The 19,784-nt window shown below is 41.5% G+C and overlaps 1 protein-coding gene and 1 long non-coding RNA gene across 6 annotated transcripts in view; both read left to right on the top strand.

Moving 5' to 3' along the window:
- CTNND2 (catenin delta 2) overlaps positions 1 to 19,784 on the top strand; it is a 942,188-nt gene that overhangs the window by 708,669 nt on the left and 213,735 nt on the right. For all 5 annotated transcript variants that reach the window (XM_045441900.1, XM_045441910.1, XM_045441928.1 and 2 more), the window contains one exon: positions 16,490 to 16,703. In XM_045441900.1, the coding sequence (XP_045297856.1) occupies positions 16,490 to 16,703 (214 nt within the window). The remainder of the gene's footprint in view (positions 1 to 16,489; positions 16,704 to 19,784) is intronic.
- LOC123578779 lies at positions 19,097 to 19,762 on the top strand. The gene is made up of 2 exons (XR_006702508.1): positions 19,097 to 19,245; positions 19,468 to 19,762. It is a non-coding gene; the product is annotated as an uncharacterized LOC123578779 (long non-coding RNA).

The following is a 19,784-nucleotide window of genomic DNA, read 5'->3' on the forward strand; positions in this document are numbered from 1 at the left end:
GCATCCCTGAAAGACATTTGAGACCTAGAATCCCTGTTAGACGTTGGAGAACCTCAGAAAACACTGACAACATAGAGTCTGTTCCAACACTCTGATTAAATGCAGGGTTTTGCTGAAACACTCTTAAGTGGGGTTATACCAGAGGCATCCACCAGATGCATGAACAGGATCCCTCATAACTGAGATTCTCCTGCTTTATCTCCTCTGGTGTTTCACCCTCGGTGGAAGAAATCATGGGACCGACCTGCGATTCCTTGTCGGAGCAAGTCCAGCAGTAACAGGACTCAGAGGCAAGAACGCTAAACAGTGGAGAAGGAACACCTTTGGGGGGCTGCCTCCTTCCAATCTCTTTTATAGGAGAGTTAGCTTGAATAGAACAAAAATCAAAACCACAGCGCCAGAGCGTGTCTTCCTAGTTGGCCAGGTTGTATTCTTTTGAATGACCTTTTGAAAAGGTGCCAGTGACAGTGAGTCATTCGTTACTCATTTAGACAGGGTCAACCATCCAGTGTGCAACCCGCCACATTAAGAAGGCTTTTTCCTTCGACTAAGTTTGTTGGCTTTATCATATGATTCCATTTCATCTTGACCACTTGGTCTCAAAAGCAAGCCCGCTGATCATATGCTGGGAAGGCGCCAACTCTCATGAAAATCTCCTTTCAACATTTTCAAAGTAAATCGTAATTTCCTTAATTTTCTCATTCAGATTTGCCATTTCCCCACCCCTGCAAAGATGGGCATCTATATTAATAAATACCACACAATTTCTCATATTTTCTTTAAAAGTTTCCAAAGCTGATGTTTTCCCCTTTTTTGCTAAGTCTACAAGATCTAGATTTAATTTTTCTGCTACAAGAGAGGAATCAATAGATGATAATTTGTTTTGCAATTTAGATTTTTTCATTTTAGTGTCCTAAACCCTGAAAAGTGTCAGCAGAATGTGAAGATTTTGAATTACGAATAATCTTCCTTATTGTTCTGACTTTTATCTGTCTCCCTACCATTGAGCCCAAGTTCATCTAATGGAAATTGGATATTCAGCCATGGGCATGAGTGCTACACGATTTCGCATGATTTTATATCTTTTTTGCACTAAGGAAAACAAGCCATCTGCATATCTATAATTAGCTAATATATTCAGCGTTGGCTCCTGTAAACAAGATGCAGGTGTAAGTAGTGCTGAAGCATTTTGTGTTGGCTTTTACTTGCGGGAAAAATTACTCTCACTTGTGAAATAGAAAGATAAGAGTCATAAGAAAAACCTTTTTAATTGTGTAAAATGTTTGCTGAACTAGTGGCCTATTTATAGCTGTATGATATTCTAAGATCTCGTCTCAGGCACCAGAAATCTTTGTTCCTAAGTACTAATTTGCTTGGCATATGACATTTGTGCCGACAGGTGGACTGTAAAAATTGGCTTTGTTTCAAAATTGTGAAGGTTAGGGTAAAAAAGGCGTTCTTTAAAAAAATAACATGGTACGGGGCGCCCGGGTGGTTCAGTCAGTTAAGCATCCGACTTGATTTCGGCTCAGGTCATGATCTCACGGTTCATGGGATCAAGCCCTGCATTGGGCTCTGAGCTGACAGCATGGAGCCTGCTTGGGCTTCACTCTTCCTTTCTCTCTTCCCCTCCCCAACTTGTGCTCACTCACGCTCTCACTCTCTCTCTCAAACTCAATAAGTAAACATTAAAATAATAATAACAATAATAATAGTCCATTCCTGCTATGTGCCAGGTACTCCTCTTGGCCCTGGACATTCAGCATTCAGCAAATTAGGCAAGATCTTTGCTCTCACAGTGCTTATATCCCTCTAGGTGGGGGTAGGGCAGAACTCAACAGGTCAGTATATGAAATTTATCAGGTGGTGAATGGGAGCAAAGGAGGAATACCAAGAAGGAGAGGTAGACCAACAGCAGAGAGGGGGGTGCGCAGGGCAGATGGGCTACTTTTGATGGTTCATCGGGTTGAGTGGACACCCGAGTGATGGAAAGGAAGCCATTCTGTGGAGTCTGGGAGAACACCTCCAGCCACTCAGGAACTTCCAGAAACCCAGAAGAACAGAAACCAAAAGTAGAGAAGAGAGAATGCCGATGAGTGGAAGCAGAGGGAAGACAGGGACTGGTCACATAGGACCAAAGGCCAAGGTTGAGGATCTTCTGAATGCGATGAGATCATTAAAAGGTTTTGAGCAGGAGTGACGTGGTCTGACTATGTATGTTTTAAAACAATGATTCTACTGTGTGTGCAGAATTTTAAAACAAAACAGTATTCTTCCCTAAGTCCTCGGCCTCAACCAGCCTATTAAAAGCTGGAAGTATAACTGTCACCTTCCTTTTGGTCTAGAAAAAAATTGTATGCAAAAATACACATAATTCATTTGAAAATTATTAAATAATTAAAATTGCAAACCAAAATAATTAAAATTAAAAGCATGCATGTATTCAGTACTCTTTTAAATGCATTATTAGAAAATGATAACACAAAATATACAAAAACTTGATTTTTTTTTAAATCTAGGATTTCATATGTTGAAGATTTTTTTAAAAAGAGTTTAAGTAAGGGGGGCCTGTGTGGCTCAGTCAGTTGGGCCTCCAAATTTCGCTCAGGTCATGATCTCGCAGTTCTTGGGTTCTAGCCCCGCATCCAGCTCTGTGCTAACAGTTTGGAGCCTGAAGCTGGATTGGGATTCTGTGTCTCCCTCTTCTGTGCCCCTCCCCCACTCACACTCTGTTTCTCTCTATCTGTTTCTCTCTCTCTCTCTCTCTCTCTCTCTCTCTCTCTCTCTCTCTCTCAAAAATAAATAAATGTAGAAAACTTAAAGAAAAAGAGTTTAAGAAATTCTGCTGAGAGCTGAAGCCTGAGATAGAGTAAAGCTGGAGTATTTTATTATTTATAATTGGGGTTCCGGCCATTGAATCTGGTGCACTCCAGGACTAAAGATCCTTCAACAGGAATGATTAAGTTAAAGAAATAACAATCACCTCAATCCCTGTGGCTATTTATATTGGAAGGTGGACAGTCAGCAGGGTAGGTTCTTGGAGCCCACAACTCTCGGTGAGTTAGAAGAAAAAGCCATTTATTGCTAAAAAAATTAAATTGGAAGGAAATAATTGAAAGAACTGAATGCATCACAGTCTTGTGGGAGAAGGAAGAAGAGATGTTTCGAATTGCTCTCTTTTAGATATATACATTTGCAGCATACTTACTTATTGATACATGCATATTATTATACATACATTCATTATATATTTTGCAGTATGTCAAATATTATAACACCTGTATATAAAATAATAGACATGTGTGATTTAGTACTACCCACTTCCTAAAATCACCAGGAGAGGACTTCTGAGATAACCACCCACGTGATGCCTAGAATAAAGTCTCCTCCATTACGGATGACACATAGGTTTAGGATGTACTGCATTGCCCTTGAGGGGATTTCTTAGAACATATTTTTTTTTTTAATGCAAAAGCTCACAGATGCACCAAACAAGTGTATTTTCTTATTATACCAAGATCCAAGTGTCATATAGATGTTCTGCTTGGGCTGATGGACAAAATGAAGGGCGAATAACATTGAATCAGCTGAGCAACATCATTGAATAACTTCTCTTTCACGATGCCGTGTTGCAGACGGTTTTCCCTGGTAACAGCTTTCTTTAGAAACGTGTGAAAACGTGTGAAACAGCTTTCCATAGAAACGTGTGAGAAAATAAGGCTGACATGTTCCAGTGTGTGGATTCTCAAAAGAACTGGTCACAATGGATGCATCTGACAGACGTCTGGCAGGGGTGGGGGGAGGGGGGGACCTCCAGGGAGCTGAGTGGTGGAACTTATGTTTTTTCCCTTTTGCTCAGCTTGCGGGATCCCCTGCAGCCTCCACCCACTGATTCTGTGGGGAGAGCTAAATGGAGAATCACAAGAAGGACTTTACCAGTCACCTTGCTGGGGCTCAGTCAGAGCACAGAGCAGCAGGAATAAGCAAAGCAAAGTAAATTTAAGCAAATGGTTGAGAGTTGTAGAAAGATTCATATGCATGTTAAACTACTTACAAATTCCCCAATGCCAGGAAAACGGTTGAGGATGTTTCGTATCGAAGATACCCTTCTACGCTACCCACAGTGTCCTCCTTTGTACAGTCTCTCAGATTGATTCTCTTGCCCCGTTGCCGCAACTCCCCACGTCATTCTTCTGCTCAGGAACTATGAGTGGATCCTCATGTCCTGTCCCCTCAAATATTTCTTGTTATGTGTTTTTCTGGTCTCATCTTGGCATCCCACAGCACTCCCTGGGCCCCGCCTCCGGGAGACGTTCTGTGCAGGTGGACACCCTTTTCCGCATGCCTCCTGTCTTCTCCAGCCCCCTATGCCCATCCGTCTTCAGAGCCCTCCTCCACGTGGGCTGCAGGAATTGCAGACTGTTGGCCACAGAAGCTTTCTGCAAACTCTCCCTTAGATTCTGTGCTTTTTCTTTAAACTCCCATACATTTTATATTCTGCTCCATAAGGTATCTAAGACCAATAATAATAATAATAATAATAATAATAACAATAACAATAATAATAATGCCCCCAGCCACACACCATCAGTCCTTCAGTCTTTGGGTAAATTTAAGGGCAAAGGAGATACCTCGCTATCTAATGCACTGATGACTACGCTTTTACCCCAACCCTCCCATACATGTGCCCTACTGTAAAAAGTACAGACCTACTGCATCCCAAACATTTAAGGGTTTAATCCTGTTCAAATTGTGTGGCTCACTAGTTTTCAAACTTCTTTTTTCAAAGTCTTTTTATTTTATTCTCTCTCTTGAGAGAGAGCACCCATGCACATGAGCGGGGAAGGGTCAGAGAGGGAGGCCAGAGGATCGGAGGTGGGCTCTGTGCTGACAGCAGAGAGCCCGATGCAGGGCTCGAACCCACCAGCCTTGAGATCATGACCTGAGCCAAAGTCAGATGCCAAACTGGGCCCTTCAGGGCGCACCTCCCCCGCCCCCCCCCCCCGCCCAGTTTTCAAACTTCTTAAAATCAGTTCAACTCTTCTGCCTTCCAGAACTAACTAACCCACTCCACTTCCCAAGGAGGCTGGTTTCATGAACTTCCTGTGGGCTCCTCAGCACCTTGTATGTTCCTGTGAGTTTCTCCTTTATTAGTCCACGAGATCCTCAAGGGACATACAACAGTGCGTATTACTAAATATCAGGTGAGCCGAACAAGACGGAAATTCCTTCCCCAACCAGTTTTGAGGCCAGTAAATATCAGCCGTTACTACCACCAAAGAGTGGATGAGCAGGTACATCTTCGGAACATATCGGTGACTTGATAACCTAGAACAGAAAAGACATATGCGCGACGAGAAAAGTCTTAAGCGAATTTTATATTCTGTGCAATTTTATAGGTATAATAGAATAAGTCTTACTTGACACAGTTTATTTTTTTAACATATATCATTGTTTATTTTCAGTCTTATTTATTTATTTATTTATTTATTTAATATGAAATTTATTGTCAAATTGGTTTCCATACAACACCCAGTGCTCATCCCAACAGGTGCCTTCCTCAATCCCCATCACCCACCCTTCCCTCCCTCCCACCTCCCATCAACCCTCAGTTTGTTCTCAGTTTTTCACAGTCTCTTATGTTTTGGCTCCCTCCCTCTCTTTTTTTTTTTCTTCCTTCCCCCCCCCGCCCATGGTCTTCTGTTAAGTTTCTTAGGATCCACATAAGAGTGAAAACATATGGTATCTGTCTTTCTCTGGATGACTTATTTCACTTAGCATCACACTCTCCAGTTCCATCCACGTTGCTGCAAAAGGCCATATTTCATTGCCTTTCTCATTGCCACGTAGTATTCCATTGTGTATATAAACCACAATTTCTTTATCCATTCATCAGTTGATGGACATTTAGGCTCTTTCCATAATTTGGCTATTGTTGAGAGTGCTGCTATAAACATTGGGGTACAAGTGCCCCTACGCATCAGCACTCCTGTATCCTTGGGTAAATTCCTAGCAGTGCTATTGCTGGGTCACAGTGTGGAGGTTCCTCAAAAAAATTACTTGATACAGTTTAAATTGTCAAAAATTTAAATGTTTAACTTAAAAATAAAATAAATGCATAGGAGAGTTTTCTCTACACATCTATCATAACTCCTTTGCAGGGAATATATTACATTTATTTTAATGCTCATTATTTGTTATAACCACGGGCTATCTAAGGTACAAAATAATTTTTCTATTGTGGGTATGTATTTAGCATAATTTTATATTTTAGAAACATATTATTTTCTGTTTGCAGTAACAAAAGAACAGCAATTTTTAAAATGTGTGCTTTTATAATGCCAGTGAAACAAATTTAAACGAGGGGCTGTGTCTCTCATAAATGCTTTGCCATCTGTCAGTCAACCAAAATCTACTGTGTGCTGATTACCCACATACCTGCTTATTATAATTAAGGGCCAAAAATCTTAGTAGGTCATGATGCTTTCAGTGATATTTTTTGCTCTACCTGCAAAATTGGATCTAGAATTTGACCATTTCTTAGCCCTTGGGCTCTCATTACTCCTATCCAAAGCTACCGTGTTTCTTGAATCCGGACCATCTCGGTGATCCCTACCTGGTGTCCCTGCTTCTGCCTTTGGGACAGTGCGCTCTCTACATGTCACATACAGATGTGTTCAGTCACGCTCTCGGTCTCATGTTCCTCAAGGTCAACCCAATGCTCTTACGGCAGCTAACGCCTCCCAGACCTAACCCTGCCCTGCCTGGCAAGCACTCTCATCTCCTCTCTCGCCTTCACTGTACTCCGGCCACCCTGGTCTCCTTGCTCTTGCTTGGCACCTGCTGTCACCGTCTCATGGCCTTTGGTCCCTGCTCGAGTGTCGCCTGACCACAGTACTCAGACTGCACACCCCCATCTTTTTCTCCTGCTATTTCTTCTTTATGATTCTTATCCCTGGAGAGGATCCCAGTTTTTGAGGGGCTTAAACCTTATACATGTTGGTGGATCATCTTTAAGGATCCAGATTATTACTAGAAAATTGCTACATCCTCACCTTCCAATTCTCGTACAGGTATGTGAGCTCCTTTGAGGGAGGGGCTTCGTTCAACTCGTCCACCCCCGGCCCCAACTCCCGACAGTCCACTCCATAAATGTTCTTTAATGAGGGACTGTCTAATCACTACAACAGTGAAAGTTTGGGGGGTAATTTTTGTGGGCTTCTTCTAGTCACATTCTAAGATATTTTCATAATTCAGCCAAGTTCCAAATAGCCAAGTTGAATCTCTGCCTTGCGGGGTTTGTGTTTTCAGAATTTATATGTGCTCATCTAAAATACTCTTTGACATGCTGAACACTGTGTGAACGTAGCATTGTGGTTCATGAAATTATGTTGATTGAGTTCAGTTTGGAGCACAGTAAAGGAGATTTTTATTTCAGGCATCCTTTGTGATTCCTGCTACTTTGTGAGATTGTATTCCATATCTACAAGGGCAAGCACAAACATCATGCCAGATAATAGAAGCCATTAGACTTATTTGGAACATGGTGAGTGTGCCTGAGTGGGGTCTTCAGGAAAGGAATTTGTGGAATCGCTTGAAATTCTTTCTTGTTAAAAAAAAAAAAAAAAGAAAAGTAAGGGCCTTTCCTGGGGGCTCTTAGAAAGGGATGTGGAGGCCCGCCTTTTGCACACACCAGTTGTCAGAACCGAGTTGAGTTTGTGCAGAAGGTCAGCGTCGGCTTCCAGATGGACAGTTCTGAGACCCCTTTGGCCTCCGCACTGGCTTCCTTGGTGGGCAGCAAGATTTTCAATACAGGATCCTGATGTCCATCCGCTTCGACTGACTGCATTTCATTCTGAGACAGGGAAATGACTAGAGAAGTTCAGTGTTCGTGATCAGTTAGCAAAAAAAGGGATGGAAAGGGCCAAGGACTGTGGTAATGTAATGTTTGTGGTGTCTTGTGATTTTTTTAAAGTGTCCTGTAAAATGCGTCACTGTGTGCCATCATGATTCCCATTCAGACTAAAATAAAGGTCTTTTCCCCCTCTTTCTTTTATCTCTTTAAATAACAGGATCATGAGCATGATGAGGAGTCAGAATGTTGAATTGCTACAAAATAGGTCATTTCAGAGATTTTCATGAGAAATGGTTTTCTTTAACCAGAGTTATGGACAGGAACCGATTACCAGTCCATAACTGAGACAATATCAGCGACTTCTCTAGAATTGAGGATAGCAAAAAAAGGGAAAAATGTTCAGAATCACCCTTCGGAAATGTTCATTTTGTTATAGGGATAGGCGGTTGCCTCAGTGATGGTCCTCAGTACCTGCTGAGGACACATTGAACAGGATGGGACCTGGGTTTGGAAATCTGTACAGGGGACAAAGACTCTCGAAATGTGTGGAGGCTTTACAATGGGAAGCATAAGGGAATTCAAGTAACAGTGACAGTGTATTTGTAGACTTCTTTATATTTTCCATATGATTTTCAAAAACCAAATAGTTTCCTGCTAGACACAGGTGGAGTCAAAACCAAAACCACTGCCCGCCCTGTACCACGGCAGGGGAGTAGCACTCGGGAAATCTACATGCGCCTAGAACCTTCTCAGTCATTTCTCTTGCTACTGGTTGGATCTTTTGTTACTGGTTGCATCATTTTTTTTAATCTGTTCGTTAGAAATTGATCTGTTGAATCAAAAGATGGTCTTTCTCTCTTTGTGCTTAATAATTCTCTCTGTATTTCAGAAAAATACCTTCTTTTTCCCAGTGACTAGTGTCACCTCATAATTATTTTTAAATGCCTTTTTTTGGTCAGTTAATTTACCATAACAAGACAAACCATTGCACTTCTCTTCTTTTTCAAATATAGATTAATTCCTGTACTTACCTTGAAAATGTACCTAGCAAGATATGTCATATGTATGGTAATGATGCAGCACCCTGTGGTATTTTTTAAATGACTACAGAATAGAGTTTCAGAGTAAATATATTTCTTTTTAAATCTCATTAGTTATACACCAGGTTGGATTAATGATCTGGTAGATAATAAACAGTCTGCACACTAAATAAAATTTATGAAGCTATCACTCTGAATTGTATACCTTTCACTGATTCTATCATATGTTATGTCATTATATTATTAAGTTAATTCATATATTGACCAGGTAATAAGTCCATTAAGAATATCCTTTAACAAGGTAATACAGTGGGTGGTTCCCTGACAGATAATATTTGTTGAACTCTTTGTTAAATAATTCACACTTGAAGTTTCATTTACTCCTGAAAACAACCCCATGAGACAGGTTCACATTTTGTTCGCGTTTTACAGACATTTAAGGAACTTGCCTCAGGGGACACAGGTGGAAGAGAAGTAGAACGATTTGAACCTTATTGCTTCCGCCTCAAAGCCAGCACCCCCTCCAAACACTGCAATACACTTGCTCCCTAAAACATAACTTAAAAAGAAACATAATCCATCTTGGTTCAGCTACTGAATGGAGAAACTAGATCACTTTGCACGACTGCAGAGATGTATTTTCTCTCAAAATTCTCAAAAATAATTTCCACCATAACACTAAAAAAGATTTTAGCCTTTATCAGTTGTACTTCTGTCTTGCTCAGAATCAACTACACGTACACACATCAGTTCAACTCTGTGGAAACATTGATCGGTTACCTGACTTTGCTATCCAGGTTAGGGGTGGAATCCGGTGAGGTAAAATATGTATTTTACAAACTGATAACTTTGCAGTTCCTATATTAAAATTGAAAAGTGAATTTCAGGTACCTCTGGGTAAGCTTCTGGTTTTAGATCCACAAACTTTGTATCTTCCAGTAGCTTTTTTATTTTTTACTTTTTTTTTTTTTTTACTTTAGGGAGAGAGAGCCAGTGAGTGAGAGTTAAGGAGAGGGGGCGGGAGGGAGGAAGGGAGGAATGGAAAGAGAAAGAGAGAGAGAGGAAGAGAATGAATGAATCCCAAGCAGTCTCCATACTCAGGGCAGAGCCCGACATTGGGCTTGATTCCAGGACCCTTGGACCATTACCTGAGCCAAAATCAAGAGTCAAACGCTCAACCAACTGGGCCACCCAGGTGCCCCTCTTCCAGTAGCTTTTTAAGCAGAGAAAATTATTTAATTTCTAAACATTAATAGGGAATATAAAACAACTATATCCATTTTTATTGTTTAAATGAACACCACTGAAAAATAACAGTTAATTAAAAATTTACTAAAATCACCAAGCCCGAGGTTCCTCTTTGTAGTCAGCTTTTGGTAAACCATTTCTCAGACGTGGTGAGTTGATTGCTTATAAATATCTGAAGCGAGAGGAGGTACTATATATTATAATTCTGCAGTCCATTATTTAAATTTACTTTGCGTTTCAGGTCCAGCTTAGTTTCTCTTAGAACTAAACCAGAAGCCCAAAGATATATCTACTTTGCTTAAAACCAAGCAGATCCTTGAGAGGTATGGAAATGTCTACCCAGGTTCTCAGCTGTTTGAGCATCTTACCACCAATAGGTTAAAAAAAAAAAGGCTACTTACTCCAACCTCTTCCTCCTTCTCCCAGCTAATTCCAAATTCCTTCCATTTCATTTGCAGGGTGGGTGAGCAATCTCATATTGCCAAGAACAACTATAACCCATCCTTGAGGGTCTTGCTATCCTCGAAGCAACTTTTCATAGTATTTCTCTAAATGAAGATAGGAACCCCCAAGAGGAATTCCATTCTCTGTTAAAGTACTATTTAACCCACTATACGTCATCATCATTATCATTCTACAAAAACTGTCATGAGCTTGCAAACACTGCTGTAATTGGATATGTTCTAAATTATTCATTGATGTTGATGTCATTTTAATGATAATAGCTGATTCCTTGGTAAATATAGTTTATTCTCAATAAATGCAGAGAATATCAAGAGTAACAAATTCATTAAGTGGCAAGGCCCCATTTTTTTACAATGGGTGATATCGCATTACCTGCATTTTTCTTTTCTTTAATTGCTCATCCATTTGCTTCCTGATTTAAAAGGCTTATATATAGTCTGCCTTGTAATGAGAGGACAAGGGGGAAAACCATTGCATCCTACTCTTTATGATTTTTAGATACTTTTAGTTCTAGAGTTTAAATTGTAAAAACACTATAAAACAGTGGGTTATTGTATGGCAGAGGTGTGGAGGCTGTCTTCACTCTCCCTGATACACACTGGGTGAGCTTCACTGATTCTGTGCAAACACATCCCAGCTTTCATCCTCAAGAGACTGTCTGTGTCAGGCTGAAGAATGCCCGCTCTCTAAACAACCTGAAAGGACAGGCAGAGGGCATAGTTTTGCTTTGTTTGATGAGGTGATCTTTTTATTTCTCCTGCCGTGGGGTTCATCGGCATCCATCTTCCTTACTTCTTGTAGACTGATCTCTCAGTCTAGATCCCTGAAGTTTACAGCAAAGCATAAAAATAAATAAGAGCTATTATCGTAGGAACAATTGACCAACGTGGACCATCTAGCAGAGAATCATTTAAGAAATGAATTTAAGATTGTCTACTCAGGTTATGTATCAAAAGGCCTTTCCGGTCATTCTTTGAATCTGTTAAATTCAGGAAAGAAGCAGATAGGAAATTTATTCCAGGTCTAACTCGAGCTATTGCTTTCCCTTTATTCAACATTGTTGGTTTTTATTCAGTTATTTGTATTGATGTAAGTAAATCTGAATCACGGGTCAGCCTTGCAAGAGAAGGAAACACAATGAAATACCACCACAGTCTATTAGAATGGCCAAAAGCCAAGAAACTGACGATACCAAGTGCTGACAAGGATGTGGAACAGGAATTCTCATTCGTTTCTAGTAGGATGCAAAATGGTACGGCCACTTTGGAAGACAGTTTATCAGTTTCTTACAAAACTAAACATACTCCTAGTAGATGACCCAGCAATTTTGCTCCTTGGTGTTCACCCAAAGGATTTGAAAAGTTATGTCTACACAATAACATGCAAATGATTGTGTATATCAGCTTCGTTCATAATTGCCAACACTTGGAAGCAACCATGATGTCCTTTAGCGGGTGAGTGGATATATGAAGTGTGGTACATCCACACAACGGGGTATTATTCAACACTAAAAAGAAAGGAGCTGTCAAGCCATGAAAAGACATGAGAACAATCTTAAATGTGTATTACTGGCTGTAAGAAGCCAATCTGTAAAGGCTAGATACCAAACGATACTAAAGCTGTGATATTTTAGAAAAGGCCAAACCATGGAGAAAATTAAAAAATAGTCAGTGGTTTCGGGGGTTAGGGCAAGGAAGGAAGGAATTGGTGGAGCACAGAGCACTTTAGGGCAGTGAAATCATTCTGGATGATACTGTAATGGTGGGTACGTGTCATTATACATTTGTCAAGACCCACAGAATGTACAGCGCCTACAACACCGAGAGTGAACTGTAATTAAACCATTGGCTTCAGGTGATTGTGATGTGTCAGTGTAGGGTCATCATTGCTACTCAGTAAGTTTTACAAAGGGGAAGCCTGTGTATGTGTGGGGGCAGGTGGCACATGGGAACTCTCTGTACTTACTGTTCAGTTTTACTCTGAGTGCAAAACTGCTCTAAAAATAATGTCTATTCTATATTAGCAAAAATAAGAGGGAGAAGGAAGCTACCATGTGACGACCTAGCACACTATTCTTCCATTCATCTGATAAATAGTTCCTAACTCCCTTCCATGTGGCAGATGTTCTTCTTGTGCATTTTATTTTATTCTATTTTACATATATCAGATACGTATGATATGGTATGACATTTTATGAGCCCTATTTTAGTAAATATTAAATGTAGACTTTGGAAGAATTCTCCATGAAGATGATGGAGTGAGAAAGGGGAGACAGTGAACTGGCCTGGAATGACAGTGGGGGGGCCAGAACAAAGGCCTCTGCCTGCTGGGTGTGGAGTGCCCAGTGGGGAGCATACATGGAAAAGAGATTGTTGGCCATTTAGTGGGAGAGGAAATACAAGTGTCATTTCGAAGAAGAGAGTTCCTCCGACCGTTTTTTCAAAGGGAACTTGTACTTTATTAGTGTTTAACATAGGTTTATCTGGAGTCTTATAAGAATTTAAGGTTGGGTACAAGCAGAAACAAGAAGAATCGGGTGCCAGGAGAAGTTGATGGGAGGCAGGATACAGGGGAAAGACAAAGCAGGGGGGAAGTGTAGAGAACAGCACCCAGACCCATCCACAGCCATCCACAGCACCCAGAAGTCCTGCCATGGATAGAGACCCTTCAAGAGAACTCAAAGTCCACCTCTCGCTTCCTTCCTGGTCCTTTTGGGATGTGGGAGACAACAGGAGGAGGCAGAACCAAGGGCCTGACCATCACATTTCATGTGTGTGAACTCAGTTCTGACTAATGTTTGACTTCAGGATTCCAAAATTCTTAGATAAAATTCAACACAAGAAAACAAGAGCTTTTTATGTGTACCATCTGGTGACCGCCCCCCCCCCGGCCCCCCGCCAAAAAAAATAAATAAGAGCAAAAGAAAAAGCTTATCATCTCATTTGTGTTTCTCTAAGTAGATGAAAATAAAACTTAAGACTTCGTTATAAATTTAGAACTATGGCATTAATTAGGGCCACACCGAAAACATTGTGTTCGCATGGAACCATTAAGCATTGGTATTGCATTTGTTTTGAATTCTTTTTCCTTTTTAATGCTTTGGAATAATATTTGAATAGCTTAACTCACTAAGTTGTATGAATGGGAAATATGTTAAAAATTAAATACTAATTATACAATATAGCTAAAATATAAAGATAGATAGATAGATAGATTTGCTACACCAACTGCTTTTAATTATAACCAGTCAGTTGTAGAAATGGCTTTATTAACTCTTTTTTAATGGTTTCATCATTATTAAGATCATTAAACCCAAATAAGTTTAAAGGAAAGCGCACACATGCAAATACACACACATAGAGAAAACAATACTTATAGCTTAAACTTTTGTACAAATGGCATATCCTTTCTGAAATATTATGATACAGTGGGTGTGGCTGTAACCCAGATGCATGTACGGGACATGGTCACAGTGATTACAAACTTTATCTCTCTTGAGTGGGCACCAAGCAAGCACTGGTAAAACCGTACGTCAGGGGAAAGTTGTTTGCTGCTTCCTTCTCGCATTTGTAGTGGACCCACTGACATGCTTGGCCACTTTCCCTGGGTTGTACCGACTACCACCAGCTGTGCAGGAACGTCACAGAAGCTAATGCCCTCCCTAACAGCCCTGTCCCATGTCCTTCCCTCTCCTGTCCCTGGTCCTGCTCTGCCGAGACATGACATATGTGAAACACCGTATTCGTTTCCCAGATTAGGGACTTTGAGGCCAGGAGTTCTGGGGGAATTGCAGCTTTTCCTGTTTTCGTTTTGTTGGTGGATGAAAGTAATTCCTACAGCATATTCGGATTTATCTGATGGCCCACTTCCTGTGAATGATGCATACCCTCATTTTATCTCTAAGCTGGTATAATGAGCTGCGGTAGCCACTGGAGACATTTGTACACAGAAAGCGTTTTGTTTATTCGCCCCCCACCCTTAAATGAGGGATATTACTCAGTTTCGAAAAGTCAAGTTCCAACAAATCTGAGAAACTCTGCTGTCGCAGGTAATAGAGTCTCCCTCCTCATTCACTCGACAAATATTTGTTGAACATGTGCTATGTGCCTGGCACTGCACTTGGGGTAGGGTAAGAGATCCCTCAGTGAACAAAAACAGACTTGCCCCGGGGCACCTGGGTGGCTCAGTTGGTTAAGTGTCCAGCTCTTGATCTCAGCTCAGGTCATGATCTCGCAGATAATGAGATCGAGTCCCACATCAGGGTCTGCGCTGGCAGCATGGAACCTGCTTGGGATTCTCTCTCTTCCTCTCTGTCTGTCCCTCCCTCTCCCCCACTCTCCCTCTCTCTCTCTCTCTCTCTCTCTCTCTCTCAAAATAAATAAATCAATATTGGGGTGCTTGGGTGGCTGAGTCGGTTGACCTTCCGACTTCGGCTCAGGTCATGATCTCGCGGTTTCTCACTTGAAGCCCCATGTTGGGCTCTGGGCTGACAGCTCAGCGCCTGGAGTCTGCTTCACATTCTGTGTCTCCCCCTCTTCTGTCTGCCCTTCCTCAGCTCATGCTCTGTCTCTCTCTGTCTTTCAAAAATAACAAATAAACATTTTTTTAAAAAAACCTTCATAAATAAATACTGAGAAAGAAAAGGAAAAAAAAAAGCAGACTGGCCCTCCAAGAACCAAGATTCTAGCAGACAGTCCCCAACAAGATACATAATAAAGAAGTTAGAACCTGACAAGGGATATGAAGAATTCCATAACGGATTAAGGGAAAACAAGAACTGGATCGGGGAGGGGTACGGATCAGGGTGCAGTTTTAAATAGTGTGGGTGGAGTAGCTTCACAAAGAAAGTCACATTTTCACACCTTTGAAAGGGCGGGGGTTTAGCCATGTGCTCGGCACATCTGTGGGATGAATGAGTTTTCTGTGATAAGACAACTGAATAGGGAAAGTGCCAAATTATAATGGTTCGTGCCAAACCATAATTTTTCAATCCCTGAGGGACGTTGAATTCAGAAAAAGAAGACAGTATTACTGAAGGAGCTGTGTTCTTTTTTCCATATAAATGCAGAAATATTCAAATACAGCTTTGCTAATGAAAACTCCATGAAACAGTCTGTCTGTTAACAAACCCATTTGTTTCTGTTTTAATTTAAAAATCGGACTAAAACTTAAAGGACAGCGAGAAGACTCATCTAGAAACATATTGCAAGGAGTTTTTTTTTTCCATGTACTTATTTGAAAGAAATCAAAACTATTTTGGCTAACAAGAACATCAGAATTTAATGTGACTTTGTTAATCAATCTAATACCTGAGTTAAGCATGACATGCGTTGGCCTTAGTGTTCCGACCGGCTCTAATTGTGACTTTCTTACTTTCCCGAGCTGCTTAGATGAGAGTCCTTGTGTCCGTTCTGGTTTCTCATTTACTTCTGGTTCCTTTGAAATGCTGAGAGAATTTTCCAATTAAGCCTAGTTTTAACATTTTGCACATCAATCCCACAGCCCGTTAAGACAGAGGTTAAATGTAATTAAGTCTCAGGAGTGAGAAACATCTTTCGTCCTCCTATCTACTTCATGCAATGAGTATGTGCCATATTTTTTATAGAGAAATGTCCACCCATTATGAAGTTACAATCACCTTTCTTAAAATCTAGAACTCGAAAGGAAGTATGTTTGACGTTTTACCGCTGGGGTATTCATCAAAGTGAGGCAATCGCATCTAAGGAGAACACGGGTTTGCTCGCTTTTTCCTTTGTGGGCTTTAATTCAGTTCAGTGGAATGCATTGTAGCAACCGCTTCACGGGGAAAAAACCTGTTTTAGTTTACGTGGCGACCGCTTCTGACTCTCTAAGGCAAAAGTTGTTCCCTGTGCTCTTGCAGATAAGGAGACAAGGGGGCATCCAGCTCCTGGTAGACCTGCTGGATCATCGGATGACGGAGGTCCACCGTAGTGCCTGTGGGGCCTTGAGAAACTTGGTGTATGGGAAGGCCAATGACGATAACAAGATTGCCCTGAAAAACTGCGGCGGCATCCCAGCACTGGTGAGGTTACTCCGCAAGACCACCGACCTGGAGATCCGGGAGCTGGTCACAGGTGAGCATCCTTGTTAGCAGCACGCCCGCCTCTCAAGACGAAATCACCATTATCCAGCATGGTAGCAAAAGTGCTAACCGAGTGTGGTGGAGCAGGGCCTCTCAGAGGGCTCACACCGTGGGCAGGTCCCAGTACGCACGTGCGGAACAAGGGACTCCACGGATCATCCAATTTCACACACGTGGAGTAGCCAAATTAGAGCATTAGAATCCAGGAACCATTACCCTCCTAAAATTCTATGACCATATTTCAGTTCTGTCCCTTGATTTGGAAGTGGTTCAGCATCTTACAATACCTATAGGTCATCATTAAAATGGCATTTAACAAAAATTGATAAAAGGGCAAAATACGTGAGTGACCGTTAGGAAGGTGGATATTCTTGTTTATAACGTGGCTAGGAAGAGAGGTCTTAGTGTACTTAACAAGAGTGGTCTTAGTGTACTTAACAGTTATTTTCTTGAAAAAAAAAAAAATGTATGCCTAGTCCACGTTCCCAGGTGATAGGATCACATGTTAGGGAATTTTTCGAACGTGAACATGAGAGAAAGCCTTTCTGTGAATGTAGAACTTTTGAGCTTTGTAAAGTGGAGATCACTAGAGTAGCGCCTCAGAGAGCCACGAGGGTTTGAAGAGTGAGAACTTGTAAGCATTTAGCAGTACCTTTCTTGGAGTACGTGTGAATGCAGTAAAATCCGTGTGAATGCCATCACTCTCGTCCCTCACCTCCGAAATGTGCAGTTTTACTTGTTGGAATGCTAACAACAGAAGTGGCCTCAAGATGGGATTTCGGATTACTCCTCTTGGTGACCCATATTGTTGGCGATATTCGGGTTTGGGTTCATCAAAGTTCCCCTGCAAGCGTTTGGCAAACAGATTGCAAAGCTGACTCAAGAAAAGGGTCTCTTAATCCTCCGTGATGCTACTGATCTTCCTTCTGTCTTGATTCTAAAACTTCCTTGTAGCTATGCTCATGAGGTATATGTGATCTTGTTTATTTAAGAAAATACATTACCGAAGCTGAGAGGCATCAATTTTGGTTCAATGTGAGGTCAAGACTCTCAGCCTCAGCGTATTTTCTTAAAGGTACACCCTTCAAGATTATTGTCACATTTCTTTTGCACTCTTAGCTAAAATAGAACTAGACCTCAGTTCCTTTTTTTGTTTTGTTTTCATTTTTTTTTGTTTTGTTTTCATTTCTCTAAGTGGAGAATTGTCCTCATGGAAGAATATCGTCGTTAAGTTTACAGTGCTATTAAAATGATGGTTCACACCAAACTAATATGGGTCATTAAAGGTAAAACTATTATTATCAGATATTATGATGTGTAGGACCGTTTTGGGGTAAGTTAAATAATTGAAAATGTGCCTTGCCATTATGGTTATGAACCCCCATCCCTACTTTCATATTGAGAGAAAGGACTCAATACGTGTGATGGAAAACATCATGGCGCTTCTGGGCATGAAGGCCGTGCCAATGGGAGCACGAGGCCAACAGAACTAAAGCAGCACCTTGTGCTGTGCACATTATGCGTCCATTTCATGATTTCAAAAGAATTGGATTTTACTGAAATTTGTATTTGCCCCAACACAAACCCTCTTTGGTGGCTTATCTCATTGCCAAGGAATTTCGGCCACATGCAAAAGGCTGAGGTGATTGATGGCTTAAACCAGAAAGAAAATGACAGCATACCTCTGTCCCATGACATCGTCCACTGCAACATGCTCCTGCCTCTTCTGATGTTGGAAGCCACTCCAAAACACTGCTTCTGACAGATGCCGGATGTCTCCCATTTTATGCATCTGGGCAACATGGAAAATTTCTATGTGAGCCTCGTGTGTAAACATCAGAGGCAGGTAACCTCTTCAGAATGTCAAGAAGTTTCCTTTCTTGGCAAAGCTTTGTACCCATTGTCATGTCACGACTCAGTGTTTCTTCATAAGCATGTGCTGGGGGCTGAAACTCAATTCCACTTCCCCTCCTGAAAGAAATGCTGTCTTCTGTCAGGACTCCATCCAAGCCACTGGGGCTGAACAGTTCCGGAAAGACAGTGCTTGCTACTTCAGCAGATACTTTCTGCCATTCCAGAGTCACCGACTTATCATGCATGGCTGAACTTCATGCATGAGTTTTACTTTTCCCAAAGAAAAACATGTTGTTAAAACATTTTGATGGGTTGAAGCCCATGGCTTCTGAGGTTTCCCTGGTAGATACTCTTGAAAAACAATAAGCATCTTGGCAAAGCTACTGCTCTAGAAAGAGAAGTTAGAAGCAAGCATGTGCAAGAACATTCCAGCATGGAAGGAATTGCTGCTGCGGGCCAGTCTGTAATAACAAAGCCCTCTGAACCCCCATGCTGGCAGAAATCTGAGAAACCGGCAAGGTTCTGCTAACTTCTGTTGAGACGTAGCATCAATGATGCAGATCCAGCGAGAGCTGATTCTACTGCCTGAACCAAAGTAAAAGGATTCAAATGAATATCCCTCAAAGAGCTTTAGAGGGTCATTTTCATCTTCAGCCCCATCCCAGCACTCATCTGCCAAGGTGAGCTATGAAAGCTTGGATTCCGTTGGCTCCTGGGGAACTTTGGGAATCCAGTATTTTAGTACAGCTAACTGATTTAACCTCGAGGACATCAAATCGTCCATTTTTCTTATCTTTCTCTTTCCATGCCTCCTCTGAGACTCTTGTCTCCCCGCAAGCCTGGGAAATGCTTTGCTACACTAAGCCCACGGTCTCCGTTCATCCTTATTGTTCATTTCTCAGATGCTTTGGAATTTCTGCGGCCATCAGGCGTGTGCTAACCCTTGGACATCTGCACGTGCGGGGCTGATGTTCAGCAGACCCACACCGGCACTGCCATGCTTACGACAAAGCCCACTGTGATGGTTGGAGGCTCTGTTGGGAACTCTCCCACCCATGTAGTGCCGGCTGCTAGATATTAAAAGGGAAGTTTCTGACAAATGTGTCCACGTTTTAGAAACTTAATTAGATGAGCACCAAGGCTCATGATGGCCCTGGAGGATGGAGTAATAAAAGCTGCTCTTCACTGCTGCTGTCACATTGTCACAAGGACCCTCCTT

The sequence above is a fragment of the Leopardus geoffroyi genome, chromosome A1 (assembly GCF_018350155.1).
Source record: "Leopardus geoffroyi isolate Oge1 chromosome A1, O.geoffroyi_Oge1_pat1.0, whole genome shotgun sequence".
NCBI lineage: Eukaryota > Metazoa > Chordata > Mammalia > Carnivora > Felidae > Leopardus > Leopardus geoffroyi.